Here is a 23,568-nt window from a genome sequence, read left to right as displayed (position 1 = left end):
TGCAAAGAACTGACTCATTGGAAAAGACTCTGATCCTGGGAAATACTGAAGGCAGGAGGAGAAGGGGACAACAGAGAATGAGATGGTTTGATGGCATCACTGACTCGATGGACATGAGTTTGAGCAAGCTCCAGGAGTTGTTGATGGACAGGGAAGCCTGGTGTGCTACAGTCCATGGGGTTGCAGAGAGGTGGACACGATTGAGCGACTGAACTGAACTGAGACATTAACAATGGGAGGGAAGCATGTATGTCTATAAAAGGTGCCATGGGTGACCTTGTGGTTATGGAATTACTCTTTATTTTGATTGAACCAATGTTAATATCTTGTTGTGACATTGTACAATAGTTTTGCAAGATGCCACCTCTGGAGGCAACTGGGCAAAGGATATATCAGCTCTTTCTGCATTATTTCTTACAATTCTATTGCATCTACAATTGTCTTAAAAGAAAAAAATAATCAAATGTGGTTTTCAAAGGATATTTATTACATAGTCAAGTGCTCTTATTATAACATGTGAAAAAGCAAAATATGAAAATATTTTAAGTAATGACAAATTTAGAGTATATCTATTTTATATATGTGCTAAGCTGTGTATATACTATGTAAATGTGCCTACACATAAACAAAATCTATATATATGTTGAGCTTAACAAATGGGAATGCTGAAATACAAGTGGTGGAAGGGAGAAAGATTTGTTTCTTCATTCTAATTCAATACATTTTTAAGTTTTTAAAAAAATGTTTATATATTACATTTATAATCAGCAATAACAAAAATAAGCCAGCTTAAGTCGTGGCCACCCATTCAACTCATATTGGGTTGCCCAAAAAGTTCGTTCCAGATTTTTCTATAAGACATTACAGGAAAACCTGAACAAACTTTTTGGGCCAACCCAACACTTGAAAACTTCAGACCTTTTCTAGCAGAGTATCAGAAGAAATGGGAATTTACTGACAATCTGGATCTGATATTAAATAAATTATCCTTTCCTACTCTCCAAACTGATGGCTTTTATAATTAATGGGCTAATTTAACTGCAAATCTTCAAGTCAGTAATATTAATTAAAAAGAAGACATGTAAATGACCTTCCAAAAAGGACTTATCTCTTAATTTGCCCACAAATGAGCACTTGCGATTACTTCTTAATCAATACCAGGAAGCTGGCTAGAATTAATGCCAGGTCTCTGAGTTTCAGCCACTTTTAAGAGCACTCAAGATCACCGCACGCAGACTGTTCAAGGCTGGCCCTATATTATCCTTTAATTTACCTGACCTTTCAGGCAGTGAGTGAATTTAAGGCCTTTATAGGCTTGGCCTGAGTAACTGGCAACTTTCATTACTTGAATCATTGACCAAAAGCTTTGGGAAATGTCAGCCTTTTCTATGCCATTGTTTAATATGTTAATAAGATCATTACTATCTGCCTTTGTTGAGAAGGGGTCTGATACATAAAAAGTGGTAGGAGGCTGGAGGTGGATGGAGATGAATAAAACTTAATTTTTATTTCCAAAAAAATCAGAGTTACTTCCTCACTGTCTTCCTTCTTGCATTAGTTGTAACATAAATGTAGTTGTAGCAGTTCTCTAAGAATCTCTATGTGTGCATGCGTGCTCAAGTCGTGTCTGACTCTTTGCAACCCCATGCACTGTAGCCTAATAAGCTCCTCTGTCCATGGGATTTCTCAGGCAAAAATACTGGAGTGGATTGCCATTTCCTCCTCCAGGGTATTTTCCCAACCCAGGGATTGAACCCACATCTCCTTCACTGGCAGGTGGATTCTTTACCATTGTACTACCTAGGAAGCCCTAAGAATTGATACTAACAGGCAAAATGTATTGGCTTCTTATGTCAGATTTGAGTTGAAAGTCATCACAGAATGTGAAAATCAAATATATTCCAAATGACCCCTGGCATCCCTTACATTGATTGACCACAAAGACTTGCTAATACAATTTGTCTATAACACATCCCTGTGAGAAATGGATATTTCCTGACATATCAGTAAATAAAGGAGGTCACAGTCATCAGCAATTGCAGCCGCTTCCTATGATGAGCGCTGAAGAAACTCAGCATGTGAAAACCCATGAAACCAGCCTCAGAACCTGAGGTGCATATCAAAGGAATGATCTCAGTGAGCCCAGACGCTTGCATCTTCTTATACAGAAATGCGCTAAATTCCTTAACTTTGGATATCTGGTTTTCTTTCATTAAAAATCATCTTTTGGCATCCAGACTGCCTGCCCTTTGTTACAAAACTTCTATATAACCTGACTCCTCCTCTCGCCTCTTCGAAGCAGTTCCCTCAGGGTTACTAGAGATGCTGCCTCCTGGACTTAAGTCCTAAAATTCCCACAGAATAAAACATAACTCTCAAGTTTTAGGCTGTGAAAAAATTTTAAGTCCACACCTGCAGTTCTTCCTTTCAGGGCTAGCCTTAGGTTAGTTCACTTGCTTTCTCAAGGATGTTGTTCACTTTTTTTTTTTTTTTTCCATATCTTAAGCATTTTGTAAGTAGCTTTTGGCAGTAAAGAAACTCTTTGTAGGAGGTCCCTTTGTCTTGTCACTAACCTTGAACCAAGCACCTCCACACTCTACTCATTTCAGGTCCTAGCACACTTTTCAAATCTTGATTATACAATACCTTGCCTATTCTGTTGGTTCTTTCCATTGATCAGAGGAGTAGAAATGAGGACTAAGTATTTAATAGATGACCAGAGCTCTTCCCTAACTTCCCCTTCAACAATCTCAAAAACAAACTGTGAGTAAGATTGCACCTAAAGGAAGCTCAGGAGCAGTCCACAGGCCTGCGCACAGACTGGACGCAGTGCAGATGGTGACATTCTGATCCCCCATCTCAGTGGTTACCTGGACTTACTTCCTTTCTTCCCTTGAGAACTTTCATGGCCGAACACTGAGTCCACTGTCCTCCCATCCCCACCCCCCCAGATTATCGGCATTCTGATTAAAAGCAGCTTTTCTTTCTACCAACTTTTGCCAGTATTGATTTTTTTTAAGTGGCAAGCAGCCAGACCTGGTTCGGTAACACTTACCAATTTGTCAATACTTAGAAAGACCCTTAAAAACACTGGCATGTATTTTCAATATGTTTTGCCTGTATGTATCAGCTGTTCCAAGCTTGAATGTTTCCCTTCCCCTGAAAATATAAGTGACTCAGTGCAGGAATTGCCAAGTTGAGTTCAGCTAATGTAGGTAAATATTCGCATCTATCTGATGGCAGCACAACAGCTGTCCACTATCATTTTCTCATGAGATCACTGGTTACAGTTTCCTGCCAACTCAGTATAGGGTTTATCCAAGCTGGAGCCTGAGGTCTAACAAGCAACATTAGAACCAAATCAGAATGTTATTAGGGGCTTCCCAGGTGGCTCAAGTGGTGAAGAATCCACCTGCCAATGCAGGAGACACGGGTTCGATCTCTGGATGGGGAAGATCCCCTAGAGTAGGAAATGCCCACACACCCCGGTATTCTTGCCTGGGAAATCCCATGGACAGAGAAGCCTGGTGGGTTACAGTCCACTGGGTTGCAAAGAGTCAGACACGACTGAGCATGCACACACATTATAGCAACACACACATACAGAACGTTTATTAATTCAACAGCCCTACTGTAGAAAAAAAGTGTAGCATATCTATTTTATTGCTTGCCTTTTTTTCTACTGAAGGGAAAAGTGATGCAAAATAAATAAGTGGGAAAAATACTGAATAAAATAAAAATAAATAAGCAGAAAAAATCTAAAAAGACAAGCCACCACAATTAATTCTCCACTGGAAGTGGGGCACTCACAATAATCATGCCTGTTTTCAGAGACAGATGGATGGAACAGTAGCTCTCAACTGGCTCAGTTCTTAGCTACATCCTCCTCGCCTTGCTCACAGCTGGGTTGACCGCTCAGGCAGCTTCTGGATTCCAAAAGGTCATTTAAATGCTTCCAAGTCCACCCCTGACTCACACCCTGACAATGTTCATGGATATGGGTCTGACATTCTATGTTTGACTCTCCTTTTAACCACGAATATAGTGTGTGTTCACAGACTTAACTTCTCAGAGACGTTTTACCCTGGTCTTCAGAATGGGATGAAGGGGACACCAGGCAGGACTAAACTTGGTGACATGGCTGGAGCTGTTGTCTATTGCAAAGGTTCCTTGGCAGGCATGAGGATGAGGCTAATCAATGAGTTATGGGCTTCCCTGGTGACTCAGAAGGAAAAGAATCTGCCTGCAACGCAGGAGACCCAGGTTCGACCCGTGCATTGGGAAGATCCTCTGGAGAAGGGAAAGGCAACCCATTCCAGTATTCTTGCCTGGAGAATCCCATGGACAGAGGAGTCCAAGGGGGTGGGCTACAGTCCATGGGGTCGCAAAGAGTCAGACACAACTGAAGCTACTTAACACACACAGTCTGGTGTCAGCTCTTTGGACAGAGTTTTGTTTCTTCATAAATCTCCCATGTCTCAGGCTTTCAGGCTGCTGCAATAGGAACACTCCTCAGTGGTGGAGAAGGAAGGTGTGAATACAGTAACATGTTTGGCCCAGTTTTTCTTTGTTTTCTTCCATTTTGTGATTCTTTTATACACCAGAAGAAGCTGTGAACAATGGATGTGATCTTAGTCTTGGAGATGGCAGCCTGGGATTAAAAACTATATTTGCCAGACATCAGTTGTCTGACCAGGAATAAATTATTTATCTTCTCTAAACCTTGCATTTTCTTATCAATTAAGGGGAAAGACCACTTCCTTTGGAAGACTGATGGCAGGGTGAAATGAGCACCCTCTGGGAACTTGCCTGGTAACACAGAAAACCCTCAAATCCTTGCTTCCTTTGTTTCTTTCCCCTGGTTTCTGCCCTCTGTACTGTCTTTCTCATTCTGGATGAACCCTAGCACCTAGTGTCAGGGTCCTTCGAAAGTTCTTTTCTCAGTGGGATAGTAATTAAAAAGTGTGATATATAATAAAAAATATATACTTGGTATTTGTCAGTTCCTGGAACAGAGATTCTAAAACCTTTGGAATTTCCTGAGATAAGAGTGTCTTTTGTTGTTCACAAGGAGCCCCTTTCCATCTTACCCGAGTTTATGTTAAAGAGGTGACTCTTAGGAGACAAAAGTCCTAGATAGCTTCGGGGAGAGAGCTGGTTGCTGAAGGAAGCAACCACACAATTAGAAGGTTGGAACTTTCAATCCCACTCTCTCTGTGTGCATGCTAAATCACTTCAGTTGTGTATAACTCTTTGAGACCCCGTGGACTGCAGCACGCCAGGCTTCCCTATCCTTCACCATCTCCTGGAGTTTGCTCAAACTCACATCCATTGAGCCAGTGATGCCATCCAACCATCTCATCCTCTGTCGCCACCTTCTCCTCCTACCCTCCATCTTTCTCAGCATCAGGGTCTTTTCAATGAGTTGACTCTTTGAATCATGTGGCCCAAGTATTGGAGCTTCAGCTTCAGCATCACTTCTCCCAAAGAATATTCAGAGCTGGTTTTCTTTAGGACTGACTGGTATGATCTCCTTGCTGTCTAAGGGACTCTCAAGAGTCTTCTCCAACACCACAGTTCAAAAGCACCAATATTTCGGCACTAAGCTTTCATTATGGCCCAACTCTCACCTCTATACATGACTACTGGAAAAACATAGCTTTAACAAGATGGACCTTTGTCGGCAAAGTGATGTCTCTGCTGTTTAATATGGTGTCTTGATTTGTCATAGCTTTTCTTCCAAGAAGCAAGCATCTTTAATTTCATGGCTGCAGTCACCGTCCACAGTGATTCTGGAGCCAAAGAAAATAAAGTCTGTCATGGTTTCCATTTTTTCCCCATCTAAATTGGACTTAAAAGCATGCTCTGGGAGCAGAACTCCTTTGTATGCAGGGGACATACTGTACTGTCTCCTCTGCCACTGCCACGACCCTAATCCAAGCCACCCTTATTTCTTCCCTAGATCACCAGAATCGTCTGTCTATGGGTCCTCTTGCTTCTATTCTTGTTTCCTACATGACAGCCACACCAAGGTTGATCCTGTCATTCTCCTTCGCTCCAACTTCTATTGGGCTCCCATTACATTGAGGATAGACCCAGATCCTTACCATGGCCCATGAAGTTCCTACAGGATCTCACCCCTACTTAGCTCTCCACACTCACAGCATGTTGGGGACATAGCACAGCATCCCTGCTGTTTCCGGTACACACTGAGCATCGTTCTATCTCGGGGATCTGGCATTTTCCTGTATCTTGGCATGGCTTGCTCCTGTCTGCCACTTGGGCCTCTAAACTCCATCTTCCCATGAAGTCACCCTCTATTCCCTTATTCTGCCTTTTTTTTTCTCTTGATAGCACTTAACACAGGATATCACATCATGAATTTATTTGGTTATATATTACGTCTCTTTCACTACAATAAAAGCTCCATGAGAGCAGGTCCTTTTCATCTCCCAGTTGTATTCTCAGCACCTACAATAAAACCTGGCACAGAGAAGATGCTCAATGAATTTGTTGCATTAAAATGTCTGACTCCAATGCTGAGAAAAGAAAATACTTAATACAATTGGAACTTCTTTTAAATAAGATTCCTTAAAAAGATTATCTCTTGAAAAACATGTAGAAAATGAACATTTTTCAGTAAGCATTATGTCTCTGGCACATTTACACCAGCATTATTTCCTGCCTTACATGACTGACAAAGTGTTTTGATGACTGCTGTCATGTTTTGTAAAACCCCTTTAGGTACTTGAAGGAAAATACAAAATAAATGCAAAGTAATAATAAATCACCTCTCTGTTTGGTATTCATAATAATGTACATGAGACTTTTGATGATTTAGTGAAAAATAAAGTAGGGGGTTTCTAAAGGTAAAGGGATAGATCAAGTCCAAATCATTACAGTCTGATCCAGGTGGCAAGGGGCCTTAGTGAGTAAACCCATCTTGATTGAAACCTTGGAAATTCATGTCCTGATGATGTCTTTCAACAACAGTGATAGCCTTCTAGATTCAAGGCATTCTGTTAGCTGCTACCATTATTATACTCCAATCTAATCTTTAGTCAAACAGATAAAACCTTGATTTTATTGTCTACAACACAGCTATCTCTTAATAAGCCAATATTTTCCCCCTTCTGAAAGTATATATATATATGGACAGAGGAGTCTAGCAGGCTATGAAGACTGCAAACCATGGGTTGCAAAGAGTTGGACACGACTGCAGCACACACACACACCCCCCCACACACACACACATCACACTAAAATACTATAGACAAAGAATGAACAAGGAAACCGTGTGATTTAAATAGTCACCCAAAGCCAAGACAGTGTAATTAAAAGCTTACATGTGTTTGCCAGGAGTGTTTTTCTATTGCCTTATGTGTCAAGACAGTTGGTCTGCCGAGCCAAGGAAGAGCTGTGTTGGTCTTTAATGTAATATTTTAAGAAGTTGCCCATTCATGTGAACTTTAATCTTATTGATTTTTTTAAATTAAGAAAAAAGCTCTCTGGGTAAAGACAGAGTTGTGGCTTAATATTAATATTCGTTGTTGTTCAGTCGCTCAGTTGTGTCCAACTCACTGCAACCCCATAGACTACAGCATACCAGGCTTCCCTGTCCTTTATCACCTCCCAGAATTTGCTCAAACTCATGTCTATTGAGTGGATGATATCATCCAACCATCTCATCCTCTGTTGCCCCCTTCTCCTCCTGCCCTCAATCTTTGCCAGCATCAGGGTCTTTCCAATGAGTTGAAATGATAAATTTCTAGAATTCTATATTTTGCTTTTAATATCTGATATGGGAGATAAAAATTAGTTTATCAAAAGGTCATCTTGTTTTCTCCTCTTGGGGAAAACACGGGGGAAATGATTAAAGAAAACACAAAGGCTTCCATTAATTTGTAAAGAAGTTTATAAATCTCATCAGAGGGGCAAATAGAGAAAAAGTTTAAGGCAGAGGAAAGAAGGTATTTGTCTTAGTTTTCAGATTGATTTCATTACTAACAATGACACACATAAAGACTCAACTTGTCTCTTGTCTGGTAAACTAAACCCATTTAAAATATATAGTTACTATTGGCATCTACAATTTCAAAAGAAGAATTATGATTACAGCCCTGATTTGCAACATTTAAGCCTGCTAGGAATTCTTGGAGAAGTTGATAACATAAACACTGGGAATAAATTTAAAAGTATAACAAAAGTCCATTTTTTGGGGTAGAGTTCCAAAAATGATCAATCCTAGGCTATACTTTGTCATATTTCAATTATGAGATGCCATACTTGATGCATATTCTTCCTATAGAAGTCACCCCCAGGATACTTTATGGTATCAAATTCCACCAAGTGCTAAGGCTTCCTTCATTTTACTTTTTTACAAATTCAAATATGAAGAAATCATTACTGAGTCAATCCCAAAAGGGAATAGAAGTGGAAAGAAATTACACTAATAAAAATGGGATTTCCCTTTAATCACCTTCTTATGAAGAAGAGCAAAGTAAACTTCCAATGCAGGATGAAAGTGATCACACCCCCGAGATGGCACATGACTAAAGAAATATATGGCCAATGACTTCCTCCTATGAGAAACAAAGACCATCACCATGCTCTCTCAGGGACAAGTGCATTAGAGCACCGAGTGATGCAAAGATGCTTAATGGTCCCAGGGCAGGTGCATCGCCCTTTCTGACAGTGCTCATTTGCATATGCACATTTAATCCCAGCAGGAGGTGTGCATTCAGGGGTCCCTCAGGGCAGAAATACAGACACTCTCAGGTAAAATCAGTTCTTCATAAACTTTATAAGCTCATTCCAAAACTCCAGTTGTCAGTGAACAGCTTTCCAGATTGACATCTTAAATCAAGAAAATGTCACACATGTACAGTAACTGGCCTAATCTTTTCTGTAAATTGCTGCCTGTGGTTTTCAAAAACATAGTAAATTGCTGGCAATTGACAATGTGTCTCCCTGCATGGCTAACTTCACTTCTGCACAGTTAACAAATCAGTCTTAAATTATTCATCAGATCACCCAACGTCTAGGCTCTTCTGACTGCCATTGATTTCAGGGACCAGTAGCCTGCATGCCTTTTATACTAAAGTGAAATGCACACAATGTTCTGGGCATATAAAATTAATTGCATGTAGGAAATAACAACTATCCTCTGTCTCAGGATCTCACTTAAGGGTGAGGGCAGCTGACTACACAATCAGTGCTGCTGCTGTTCTCTGCTGCCTCGAAGCAGGACAGAGCCTTGTCGTACACTAATACTTAAAATAGCCTTAATGACCCTGATAATTCAAATACATGGAGGAAGTGTTTTCTCTATTAATTCTACAATTAAGGACAAATGCAAAGTGACGAACTATATGTACAAGCTAAAATACAGATGGTCCATGCAGAAAGGATGCCATCAAACCATTGCATTTTTGTTCTAGAAAAAGGGTCAAATCAACTCTCCAGACATCTTGACAAATTGAATTTTGGTTGCTAAAATGAGTGTGGGGATAGAGTGCTTGTTCTTTAACTCAGTGCCATTTTTTTTTTTTTTTTTGGCAGCACACAGAGGATTTTGCTGGAAGCATGTTTGTCCTTCTTTGAAATACTTTTTGAATCACTGACTGGCTCTAAGTTAAACAGTGCAGTTGTGCAAGGAAATAGCCTCATATTTGAGGATCATATTCGTCTATTTAGGGCTTCCCTGATGGCTCAGCGGGCAAAGAATCTACCAGCAATGCAGGAGACACAGGAGACTGTTGTTTGATCCCTGGGTCAGGAAGATCCCCTCGAGTAGGAAATGGCAACCCACTCCAGTATTCTTGTCTGGAGAATCCCATGGATTGAGGAGCCTGGTGGGCTACAGTCTAAAGGGCCAAAAAGAACCCAGTACAACTAAGAAGCTAAACACGCAGTACGTATGCTACAGTCTGTGAATCATTCATTCATTTTGTCTGTTGATGTTCAGGAAAATTAACTCCAGACCATCTCAAAAGGATATCTAGCATTCTGGTATTTTCTCCCAGCTGTGCCTAAACAGATCATTTTCAGGCCACTGGTAAGCAAGTATAACCCTAAAGCTCCCTTGTGGTCCTTACATGACCACCTTCTAAGGGTAGTGACCTTGGCTCTGATTCATGTAACCCTATGGAGTTCTCTCTCCAATATATGCTGGCCAGAGGAGAGTCTGGGAAAAGAGTACAGGATGGAGGTGGGTGGACTGACAAAATTCATTATAGGAAGTTGAAAACAAATAGCAGCTCAAAGCACTTTTCTCTCCAATGGTAAATCAGTAACAGCATTTGTGTCTATGAAGGTCAGCATGGTATTTGTTCTTTCCTGAGGGTGTACAATCCTCATCCCATCTTCCTTAGGAAACCTTACCTGATCCTGGTGATACTGTGTTGCTTGTTCTATGGTATAAGAGTCCTTTTCAATTCATTATCCTAATACTGGTTACATTCTTTTGCTATTACTCATTTAATGTCTGTCTTTCCTCTGGTAAGAACATTTTATGAGGCAGAAATAGGATGGAGCCCTAGTGCCTGGCACAGTGCTTTGGACCAAGTAAATGCTTGCTTAGTAAAAAGTGGCTTAAACACATTTTCTAATCTGAAAGAAGTCTGTGTGGGAAATTCAGGGCTAACATAAAATCTCCATGGAGTTAGTGTCCCAGGCTCCTTTTTTCTTTGTACTCAATTATTCTCATGCATGGCTGATATCCCTAAGGTTACCTCATGATCTAAGATGGCTGGCACCTCTCTGGTAGCAGCATATGGGCCTCAAAGAAGTTTATGTCCTAATTCTCAGAGCCTGTGAGTATCGTACCTGATATAATTGACGTGGGGCTTCCCTGGTGACTCAGACAGTAAAGAATCTGCTTGCAATGCAGGAGACCCGAGTTTGATCTCTGGGTTGGGAAGATCCTCTGGAGGAGGAAATGGCAACCCACTCCAGTATTCTTGCCTGGAGAATCCCATGGACAGAGGAACCTTGTGGACTACAGTCCAAAGGATCGCATAGAGTCGGACGCAACTGAAGCGACTTAGCATGTATGCAGGGAAGAATTAGCCAGTGTGGAGACCGTGACATCAGCAGTGGCCATTACCAGTGACTGGAATAGATTAAGCCGGGCATGAGGTCAGGATCTCTGCAAACTTCACCATCAGCTCAGGGTTGGCTATAGAAGCTGACTACGTCCTCTCTTTTCTCCCTGAGGAGTGGAGTCAAGGGAAGGGAAGAGAGAGAGGTGACCAAGGCCTTAGGCATGTCAGCTTTACTGAGTGGAGAACAGGTTTGACCCAGACAGGAGACTAATTTTCCATGACCATTCTTGTACACAGAATCTGTTACCCAACGTAATAAGCAATGGGAATAGGGTAAGAGACAGAACAGTTGGGAGATGGTTTATTCAAAGAAGCACAGCCATTTCATGACTATAATCCACTGAGCTGAGATAATAGCCCAGTTATTCAATTATATTTGCACAGGCTTTGTTCAGTAACTCTTACTCTGCAGCAATAAACAGAGCCGCTCTTGATCAAATAATATATCCATCTGTTCTTTTGACAAAAATATTTGAACTTCTACAGAAGGGTACAAGGTTATCACACAAACTTGTGATTACAAACTCCAAACACCGCCCAGGCTGCAGCAATTACTTAGTTATTGCGGTTTCTATACATCATTGGACTATAACATAGCAGCAAATTGGATTTTTTGAGCAAAGGGTTTCAAAATGTTTGTATTTGATGAAATCTATGAAAATATAATACTGAGTTTAGACGTGCTTATAATTTTCTTTACAGTGGAAAAGAAGCTATGGGGGAAACAATTATCTTACCATGCAAAGAATACCAAAGATGTTATTTTCAGAGGTTATGTTTATTTAGACCCAGACCAAGGGAAAAAGTATAGTTTAAGTCCGTTGGAATACGAAATGCATAACTATATTTACACCGCCTTGCTACTTTTTTAAAAAATATAAAATAATTGCATCACTTAGGGAAAGGACTGTATAGGAAACAAAAACAAACATTTGCAAGTTTTGGGGCTTCATTTTGATTTAATGCCCAGAATCAGATTGTGATGGTTCTTCTTTTATACATTTTTAATAACTGGATAGATGTTCACCGCCACCTCAGTTGTCCCTTTCTGCATCAATATTATAAAAATATTCTTTCAGGACATCATGATAAGTATATACCAATATATTAGTTCAGACCTGAAATAGTTTGTTATTCTAGTAAACTGAAAGTTTATGCATTTTTCAAAGATTCTTATTGGTATAGATATGCTATTCATCTCATGAAACAGTAAAATATCATTCTTATAGTTTCAAATGTAGGTATACATTTGCCATGGTTCTTGGATGCTATTCCTATATCATTTGCTGATATAATATTATTCTCAAATAAAGATACTTTGTATCCTAGCTTCAGTCCTCCATAAACATCACATTTCAAGATTCTTTTTGAAAAATGTTCAAGGAGGAAGAAATTCAAAGGAAAGGATAAATGCAAGTTTAATACTCATTACTAGATTCAATAAGTTGTATTTATTTAAAGAAAGATATATACTACGTCTTTAGGGGCTTCCCAGCTGTCTCAGTGGTAAAGAATCTATCTGCCAATGCAGGAGATGCAAGTTTGATCCCTGGGTTGGGAAGATCCCCTGGAGGAGGACATGGCAACCCATTCCAGTATTCTTGCCTGGGAAATTCTATGGACAGAGGATTCCATCAGGATACAGTCCGTGGGGTGGCAAAGAGTCAGACATGACTGAGTGACTGAGCATGCACGCACATATTCTACGTATTACTGATTTTGTTTGAAACTGCCCACAGAAAAAGAATTCTTTAGAGACATAAAATATTTAGAATGCTTATTAAAAATAATGGAGGGGCTGTATGCAGCTGAAGGGGAGAGACAGTTTTGTTTCCTATGCAATAACTGGTACATGGAACTCTGAATTGTCTAAAAGTTTCCTACTTGAATGTGCCTGACCAAAGTTAGTGGAAGAATTCATCCTTGAAGGAAAGGGAATCTTGATGAAGAGAGAGATTTTTCTCAGTAAGTATAGAGGAACAATTCAGGCTGGGTAATAAGAATGAACCTTGAAAAAGAAGGATGATGTCATTGACCCTGCCAGACTGCTCCGGTGAAATACTCGACTGAAGAATCTCATGAGAGAAGAGAACCCTTGTGAGTGAATGGTGACGATTTAAGTCAAAAGAGGACAAGAAAGTGCTATTATTGCCATTTGGAGAAATGGCTTAAATTTCTTTAAGAATCAAAATATCCACAAATCAGGTACTATGGAAAACAAGCAGCCATTAAGACAGGATAGACAGGATACAGAGAAACAAATGTAGGTAGTTTTCCTTTTATGCGAAGGCAACGTGAACACAGGCACAGAGGAGGTATCAGGGAGGGTTCACCTGTTTCCCTTTCAGGCTTCTTCCTAAGTTTTAGGAGACTCTTGGTCAAAGCTCATAGTTAATAAAAGTCTTCAGAGAATTTCTTCGTATTCATTTTTTTAAGGCTCCCTTCCCGGAACGGAGCTCCGTCCCTCCCTCTTTTGTCTCTTTTTTGTCTTTTATATTTTTTCCTACCTCCTTTCGAAGACAATGGATTGCTTTTCTGGGTGCCTGATGTCCTCTGCCAGCATTCAGAAGTTGTTTTGTGGAATTTACTTGGCGTTTAAATGGTCTTTTGATGAATTTGTGGGGGCGAAAGTGTTCTCCCCGTCCTATTCCTCTGCCATCTTAGCTCCTCCTCCATTCACATTCATTTTTTACATCTAGATTATGCTCATGCACCGTAGCACACAGTCAGAATTCTAGGAAAATGTAACACACTGAAAATTCTCTAGGATCAGTAATGAGTAAATTACATACATTTTTCAGGAAATGACAGTTAGAAGAAATACTAACCTAAAGTTTCTATAATTTGGAGTAATCAAAAAGATGCCTTAAGGCATCAGTTTAATTTTGGAGGGATTAAAAACAAATACAACAAATATAACTTATCTTTCAGTATCTTTAAATGTAACAAATGAGTTGGGTTTTCATATTTGCATTCTGAATGGATGCCTAGGAAGAAAAAAATGATTTCAAGTCTGCTTCCAAAGAAGCAGCAATAACTTATTAATTGTACCCTTGGTGATCTTAAAGTACAGCATGAAAAACTGCCTTGGAGACTCCAAAGACGCATAAAGTTCCTCCCAGGGGGAGCAGGAGAGACAGCAGCAGAATCTAGCTACAGAAGTATTTCAAAAATGCTATTTACATGTTGAAGGAAAGGGTTTAATTAATCGTATTACAGCTGCGAAGTTAATATGCAGATCTGGGGTCCTAGCACAAGGGACTGTTACATACTTTTTAAGCAAGTCACTCAATCCTACATATTCCTCTTTTACAGCTCTTGCATAGTAATAAATACATGTCCCACAGGTTTGCAGAATGAGGATCGAGATGTCTGTTAATTTCTCACTAATAAGAAAGACAATGATGCTGATGGCACTTATAAGAACCACTTTTTACTGAAACCTCACAATATTCCAAGATCCATTCTAAGTTCTTTGTATGAATTACAAACAATTTCAACAACCTGGCATGCTGTAGCCCATGGGGTCGCAAAGAGTCAGACACGACCTAGCGACTAAACAACAACAGTAAAATTAATGCTGTGGTTTTTCCTCATTTTGCAGAAAAGGAAACTGAGATTCCAGTAGATTATGAAAGTACAGGCCCTTTTGGTCACCTACCCATAGTCATCCCCAATCTCACCATATAGGCACACATTTCCTAAAACAGCACATCCATTTCCTTCAAGTTCTAGAATCCAGGGAGAATGTCCAGGGAGATCCTCAGGACACAGGGACAAAAGCATGATGCCAAGCAAAAGGAAAATCTGAAGGTTGTGATCAAGAGTCTCCATAAGAGGCCAGAGGTATGATCACTCATGGTCAGCGAGTACATTATTAGTTTACAAGAATGGTTCAGTAGTGCCTGTCATTGGAATAACACCCAAATCCATAAAGATGTTGTAGAAATTAAGCTGAATCTGGTGTTTGGAGAAAGATTCACCATTTTACAATGGACATTCTGGGCAAAAATCAACGTAGAGTGAGGCTTTTATTAATCTATCCAAGTATATAATTCCAAGAAATGACTTCATGAACTAGAAGGAGAGGGAGGACTCTGGAGAGTATATAAAGTATATAAAGATGCACATGTGAACAAGGATTATTTTATGAAATAGGGTACCACCTGGGAAAATGGCAGAGGTGCCTGGGTTTATCAAGGGTCCTTAATGCTGCTCTAGTTTTCAGAATAGATTCCCGACAGACTGGAATTGAGATTCACCTGTGGCTAGCCAGGGAGCAATTACCAGGCTTGGAAACAGGAAACAGAAAGAGATCAACAGAAAACCTTTAGGCCTTTTGGAATCGTCCGTCTTTTTAATGATCTAGAATACTTGGTGGCCTGCTTAATGGCATTTGCATGGGTCACAAAATGAGTAACTGGGACCTTATACCCACATTTTAAACTCTGAACCCAAAGAAATGAGGGGCAAAAAATCCTTGATGTTTTTCAAGGATTCACATTGAAATTCATGTGAAATTCACATTCACATCATTCACATCAATGTTAGAAAGCCAGTTACAAGAAGCAGTTCACAAAGGTCATCTTGGGCAGTAGAGCAAAATCAACTTTTGTGGGACAAATCACTGATACTATTATTTTAATTAAAAATTTTTTTTTAAAAATCACATCACATTTGAAGCTTACCTGAGTTTCTACTTGGTAACAATGCTAAACACCAAACAAACACTGATTACTATCATTATTGGTGATGCTGGTCCTGTTTTTATATTTCACAGAGACTTTCGGGATTCAGTGATTTGCCTAAGGGCCCACGGTTTATAAGTGCTACAGACAAGATTTGAATGAAAGGCTTATGATTTGAAATTTAGTCTTTTTCAACACACTATGATGCCAAATCCATAGAACAAATTTCCTCTGGTCTAATTTATTCCAAACCAGTTGACAGAGAAGAAAATAAAAGATGATTTCCATCCAGTGAAATAAAAACATGATTTAAACTGACCATTCAAATCAAGAAACAGAAAATGTTATGGGTTGAAAAATGCTATGCTTAACTTATTATTCACAATTATTTTATTCACAATATTTGCATTTTTAAATTACTTTATAATCTGCATGTTACAGATGATAACTGAGCACTGATTTAAGTCCTTTTTTCTGCCTTAGAAATTAGTGGTGAAATGCAATTAATAGCACAAATACTAAAGGTAGATGTTGGTGCATTTCTATGTAATTCAGTTTTAGGAATGTCATTTTTGGTTCCTGAATACATTTGCCAATGTAAGAAAATGATGACAAGTTCTAATTATAAAATTATTATAGTGTGGAACAATCAACTCTGAAGGTTCTAGAGAAAACCCTTCAGGGATCTTTGCTCTTAGCTACATCAAAAATTCTTTATTACCCTATGGACTTCAATGGAGCCTAACGATTCTAAAAGTCTCTGTGCTGGTCAAGGCAAATGTTTCTAAGATCTAAACCACAAATGCTACTTAAAGAAAATCTGACATTATTATGCAACAATAGAATAAGTTGGCACAAAGATAGTTGGAGACAAGAAACCTAGAAAAATAGGTTAAAACTTTCTTATTCTTTTTGTAATTATACTGTTAAGTTTCTTCTCTACGATTTCAAATGACAACTGCAATGAGAAAAATACTTAAGAAACATAATGAGAAATTTAACCTAAGGTGCTATTCCATTTGGGTGGTAATCAAAAGATAGTTCTGCAAGAGTCATAATGAAAATTGTGTGTTTTGCTGACATGAGTTCTAGACAGACAGAAATAACATTTGTATCATGATGCATAAAGACAACTCTGATCAGGATTCACAGAGGAGTCAACACACTGATGTACATAGTTGTTAGTAAACATATGCTCCCTTTAAATATAATGAGTATTTCCTTCTCTGTCAAACTTTTTTCTCAGAATTGATATTCAAGCAAAGATGGCAACTTGCTATTCATATCTGTTACATTTTGGTCAATGCCTTTCCCCACTTTAAACACAAGAAATGTTTAAAGCCATTTTTTCACTTAACATTTGGGGCTTGTGGTCACTGGGATGAGAGGCTTTTTAAAACTGGACATGAGTATATACTGGAAGCTGAGTCCCACTGCACCTTAGCAAAATAAATTATAAGGCTACTGTTTTGGAGTTTCATTGTTATTAACATGCTCCCAAGGTCATTCTTTTCTAAATGATATCCAAACTCTTTTTTGAATAGTATTCCATTTGTAACATTGTTTTGATTACTATATATACTTAGTATTCCATTTGTAATGCTGCTTAGGTTACTCTATATATGCATATTTCTTAGTACGCCATTTGTAATGTTGCTCTGATTACTATATATACTTAGTATTCCATTTGTAATGCTGCTTAAGTTACTGTATATGTGCATATATATTAGTATTCCATTTTTAATGTTATTTAGATTGTTATATATACTTAGTATTTCATTTGTAATATATGTACACTGTAAAGATGTATATATATTAGTATTCCATTTGTAATGTTACTTAGGTTATTTATTAGTGTACTCTTTTTAAAAGTGTACTTTAAAACCACCATGAACTTACCTTAGAGAGCCCACCTACTTCCAAATAGAAGCAGATAATAAACACATTCCAGGTGACCCACAGGGCAGTCCATACTGTATACTGGAAAGAAAGGGTGGGGAGGGGAGAGAAAAAGAAGAAAAATGTGGAGATGAAAGGAATGTATACTCAATAAGTCGATAATAAAAATGTCAATAAATCTGTCTTCTGGGATGAAACAGGGCATGCTCAGAAGAGTGCTCCTTATGGGGTCCCCTAAGATTTCTAGAAATTAAAAATCCAATAGTTTCTACTGCTTTCAGTAGATGTCAATAAAACTAGATTTATTTTGAAAGTGCTTTGCTGGCTTGCAGATGCAAGTGAAATCCAAGTGCTGGTTCGATTTCTGTTTTCTGAGAACTAACTTTTCCAAGGGTTACAATTATGCAAATTTTCTGTGGGCTATCTAGTCAGCTAGTCAGTAGTGTTCAACTTTTTGTGACCCCATGGACTGTAGCCCACCAGGATCTGTTCATGGGATTCTCCAGGCAAGAATACTAGAGTGGGTTGCCGTTCCTTCCTCCAGGGGATCTTCCCAAACCAGGGATCAAACCTGGGTCTCCCTCATTGCAGGCAGATTCTTTACCACCTCAGCGACCAAGGAAGCCCATCTAATCAGCTAGCTAGCTTTTAGTTACAATATTAAATCATCACGGTTTTAGGAATATTAGTCAAAACCCTTCACTTCCATATCACTGAATTAGAATCATGTGGAAAAATGGATATGTGGAGTAAAATTAACCAGCTTTCAACGGTTGGACTATTTTATTGAATGGAATGTATGCCCCTAATATAATGATAGGCTATAACATGAGCATGTAAAATATTTTTTAAAAGCATAGAAATTAATAGCTAGGATTAAGGGTGAGCAAATAAGCAACATATTTCCTTAATGGGAAAATAGCTTCCAATTACATCCCCAAACTCTCGAAACATGCCAGCCTTACTGATTAATTGGTTTTATGAATGCATTGTGTATTAGGAAATGCCTTTCTCAAGAGTATTAGTCAGACTGAATTAAGGTAACCTCAGATCAAGAGTCATCAAAGAAGATGGTCTTAGGGTTCAATTCATCCAGTCACTTTCTTTTTCTTTTTTTAATTTTTAATTTTTAATTGGAGGATGATTGCTTTACAATGTTGTGTTGGTTTCTGCTGTACAACAACATGAATCAGCTGTAAGTATACATATATCCCCTCCCTCCCTAGCCTCCCTCCACTAGCCACCCATCCTCCCCTTCTAGGTCATCACAGAGCACTGAGCTGAGCTCCCTGCGTCATACATCAGCTTCACCTTAGCTGTTTACACATGGTAGTGCAGACATGTCAACGCTCCTCTCTCAATTCGTCCCACCCTCTTCTTCCCCGCTGTGTTCACAAGTCTGTGCTCTTCATCTGCATCTTTATTCCTGCCCTGTATATAGGTCCATCTGTACCATTCTTCTCTGAGAAGGCAATGGCACCCCACTCCAGTACTCTCGCCTGGAAAATCCCATGGACGGAGGAGCCTGGTAGGCTGCAGTCCATGGCGTGCTAAGAGTCGGATACGACTGAGCGACTTCACTTTCACTTTTCACTTTCATTCACTGGAGAAGGCAATAGCAACCCACTCCAGTGTTCTTGCCTGGAGAATCCCAGGAATGGGGGAGCCTGGTGGGCTGCCATCTATGGGGTCGCACAGAGTCGGACACGACTGAAGCGACTTAGCAGCAGCAGCAGTACCATTCTTCTAGATTTCATATACCTGCATTGATATATGATATTTGTTTTTCTCTTTCTGCATCCAGTCATTTTCTCAAGCAGACAAAGACACTAAGGTCTGGAAAACTGACATATAGGACAGCTTGAATGAGGAAGGAATTTGCCACAGCAGCAAAATGAATACACCAAATACAATGGGTTGCTTATTTTATTTTACATAGATTTTACAAAAATCTATGAATTCTTAAATAGACATACTAATTCAGTTATTGCTTTCTACTGTTAAATCATGATAAATGGTGAAATAACTTATTGTTAATATTAAACTAAGTATTAAAATAATTTATTAATATTAGTTTCTTCTATGCTCTGCCAAATAATAGGCTCATGAATTTTAAACACTATAAAACAGCCATATCCTTACTAGAAGCCTTATCAGAAGCTTTTAAATTTTTTCTAAAATTCAATTTACATTTTTTATCTTTATCATTTATGATTTTTAAAGAGTAATACATTTATAATAATGAGTTAAGGCTCCAAAGTCACTAGAACTATAGAGGAGTTGGAAAATATGCCAAAAAGTTAACATCAGTTAAAATATACATTGAGGCTTTTGGCATTTGCAGATACTGTTGATCTGCTGATATTTTCTGTTAAGGAGTCTTCCAGTGTGAGTGGGTCATACATGTTTTCTTAAAAATGCACCAAATACATTGAAATGCACTTTTCTGACCCACAAATTATTCTTGTGAAAACTTAAAATAGCTAACCTACATCCTCAATGTATGCTTTTTGCAAACTGATAAAGTCATAAAACCACAACAAATTTTTAAAGATGTTACTAATAAGATGGCATCTGGTATTGGACATTTTTCATTCTACATAAGTCTAATTATGGAGATAATTGAGTAAAAGAGCAGTGCAGACCACTAAGTCATGAGGAAAAATCTAGTGATAAAGGTTAAGGGGTGGACATAAAATAAAGCAGGACTAAAGTAAGAAAATGAACCAAATTAACTGCAAAACCACATAGTTCTTAATTATTAGGACTGCAAACCTATACCCCAAGTATTCTTTTAGAAAAGTAAATCAACTCAGAGTTACAGAAAATGAATATTGAGGCAAATCTATTTAAAGTCAAGGCACAAACTTCATGATGGAAGTGTATTCTGATACATCACAAGTTGTACTCTTGATGTCACTTCTGAACATTCAAAGATAAATTGATCAGGCTGAGTACTATAGATTCCAACTGTCAGCTCTGAAATTCCTAACAATAACAACAGTTATTACTGAGCGGCTTTCGATGGTTCCTTTCTCAGCACTTTACATAGATTAAGTCATTCAGTCATCACACTTACCAAGGTAGAGAGGTAATCATTTGATCACGTAGTTAGTGTGAGACTTGGGACAGCACTCTGGCAAGAGCTGGAGTGCTTAGGCATCAAATGATAAGCTTCATTTGAAAAAATTTTAGGAAAAGGACTACAGGTTAATTTGCAAGTTAACACTTTCCCAAATTTTCCATTTTATAAAATGATCAATTCACCAATTTATCAAAAATTTACTTCATTCATACATATTTAATAACCAGTTATATTTTTGAAATGATTTCTTATTTTGCTATTAATGTGTCATGCATTATATAGACATCGGGATTTTTAAAAGTAATATTGTAAGTTTCTTTATTCTAATACATTGGCCTGTTGAGAACAAAAAATATCAGTATGGTTGAATTTTGGATTGCTTTGAGATGGAAACTTCATACCTCAGTGTGCACCTGAGACCCAAATCTGTACATAGAGAAAAAAGGAAGGATTTCTAGCGGCACTAATAACACATCCAAAGGAATTTTGCTGAGGTAGAAAGTATCAGGACAATATATGGTATAAGATACTGGCTATCCTCCTTGTCATCTTTTTGACGAGGATTAATTTCTTTTTAGGACTTCCCTGGTGGCTCCGTGGTAAAGAATCTGCCTGCTAATGGAGACACAGGTTTGATCCCTGGTCCCAGAAGATCCCCTGGAGAAAGAAATTGCAACCCACTCCAGTATTCTTGCCTGGAAATCTCATGGACAGAGGAGCCTGGTGGGCTAGAGTTCATGGGGTTGCAAAGAGTAGGTCACAATTTAGTGACTGAACAACAACAAACTTATTTATGCAACTGAAACTAGAATTTAAAAAAAAAGAGATACATTCCATTTTTAACAAATATCTTTTGGTCATCATGGAGTATGCCTACAAACTCAGACAGTCACATAGATATACCTGCAGTATAGAAGACATAACTTCTCAAAGTAAAGAAAAATTCACTCTGCATAATTATTTACCCATCTATTTACCCATCATCTCCATATAATCTATCAACTATTTATCTATCCTACTTTGCTTATGTTCAGTACACATACTTTAAATCCTAATTTAATTAGACAGTGCCTATAAAGATGAAAACCCATTTATGTTGTTCTATGTGGCTTCCAGGATATTGCATAGTTTTATGAGGATATTTCAGCATTTTTTAATTGAAATGAACTTTAGAAGTCTCCCAGTATATATTTTTTTCTCATTGAGCAATTAGTCTATAACATAAATTATTTTTTACTTCCTTAGCTTGTTTTTCAATTACCAAGAAGACCATTCATTAATTCATTCACATGTGTATCAATTAGATATAGTAGTATACACAATATGTTATGCTTATTTTTTAAAAAGGATCTGTTTCTTGCTCACTCATTGTTCTAACAGTTTTTGGAGTTTAGTATACATGTCCAGGGGGATTTAAATCTGAGACCCTTGAATATGAACCTAATACTCTTAATTGCCATTCTAAACAGTAACTCTGGTGGAAGATTTATGATGACATAGTAGGGATATTTCCCTATGTACAGAGTGCATGTGTGTTCAGTCATGTCTGACTCTTTGTGACCCTTTGGACTATAGCCTGCCAGGCACCTCTGTCCATGGGATCTCCTAGGCAAGAATACTGGAGTGGATTGCCATTTCTTCCTCCTGGGTATTTTTCTGACCCAGGGATCGAACCCATGTCTCCTGTGTCCCCTGCATTGGAAGGCAGATTCTTTACCCACTGAGTCATCTGGGAAGCCCCATATTTCGCTGTATAATTATTCAAATGAAAGCAAGTTGCAGTTCTTTGGATGTGGACTTTTGTATAAAAGCCCAAAGAACTAACTTATGGATGTAGCATACTTACTTGGCTTTCTTTTCTTTCCTTTTTGTTTTTTAATTTTTAGAGGAAGTTTGGGGTTACTTTTAATTCCAGTGTTCAGAGAAGGCAATGGCACCCCACTCCAGTACTCTTGCCTGGAAAATCCCATGGACAGAGGAGCCTGGTAGGCTGCAGTCCATGGGGTCGCTAAGAGTTGGACATGACTGAGCAACTTCCCTTTCACTTTTCACTTTCATGCATTGGAGAAGGAAATGGCAACCCACTCCAGTGTTCTTGCCTGGAGAATCCCAGGGACGGGGGAGCCTGGTGGGCTGCCATCTCTGGGGTCGCACAGAGTCGGAAAGGACTGAAGCGACTTCGCAGTAGCAGTAGCTTAACAGTTAATTCCAGTGTTAATCTGTATTCAAAAACTATCAAGTTAGCTAACATTTCTGCCTTTAAAGTAATGTAAAACTTCTTGATTGTTATTACCCATGAAATAATAAAGATTTAAATAATTCTAGGGCAGAATCTCGGGGCTTCCCGGGTGGCGCTAGTGCAAAAGAACACACTTGCCAAGGCAGGAGATGCAAGAGACGCGTGTTTGATCCCTGGGTCAAGAAGATCCCCTGGAGGAGGAAATGGCAACCCACTCCAGTATTCTTGCCTGGAGAATTCCATGGACAGAGAAGCCTGGTGGGCTACAGTCCCTGGGGTCACGAAGAGTCAAACACAATTGAGCGACTGAGCACACACAGACTCCAATAAGAGTTTAATATTATGCATACTAAAGTCTTTCATGCTGCAAGTCCAACTCTGTGAAACATCTTTCTAGTAGATCATATGGTGGCTTTGCAGAGGTTCTCTTTCAGGGAAGTAGAATAAAGCAGGAACTGTTTAGCCCTTGCAGTCAGCCGAGGGACAGAAATGCTCTCCTGTACCCGGGGTAGCAAGTTCGAGCACAGAGTCTGCTGTGAGCTGGCTACCTTC

At 38.8% G+C, this 23,568-nt stretch overlaps 1 protein-coding gene across 2 annotated transcripts in view; it reads right to left on the bottom strand.

The window, feature by feature from the left end:
• The window catches only part of NKAIN3 (sodium/potassium transporting ATPase interacting 3), a 535,514-nt gene that overhangs the window by 236,053 nt on the left and 275,893 nt on the right, over nucleotides 1-23,568 (bottom strand). For both annotated transcript variants that reach the window (XM_027561061.1, XM_027561060.1), the window contains exon 3: nucleotides 17,693-17,773. In XM_027561061.1, the coding sequence (XP_027416862.1) occupies nucleotides 17,693-17,773 (81 nt within the window). The remainder of the gene's footprint in view (nucleotides 1-17,692; nucleotides 17,774-23,568) is intronic.

Source organism: Bos indicus x Bos taurus, chromosome 14 (assembly GCF_003369695.1).
Source record: "Bos indicus x Bos taurus breed Angus x Brahman F1 hybrid chromosome 14, Bos_hybrid_MaternalHap_v2.0, whole genome shotgun sequence".
Lineage (NCBI taxonomy): Eukaryota > Metazoa > Chordata > Mammalia > Artiodactyla > Bovidae > Bos > Bos indicus x Bos taurus.
This window is presented reverse-complemented; position numbering and strand designations above follow the sequence as displayed.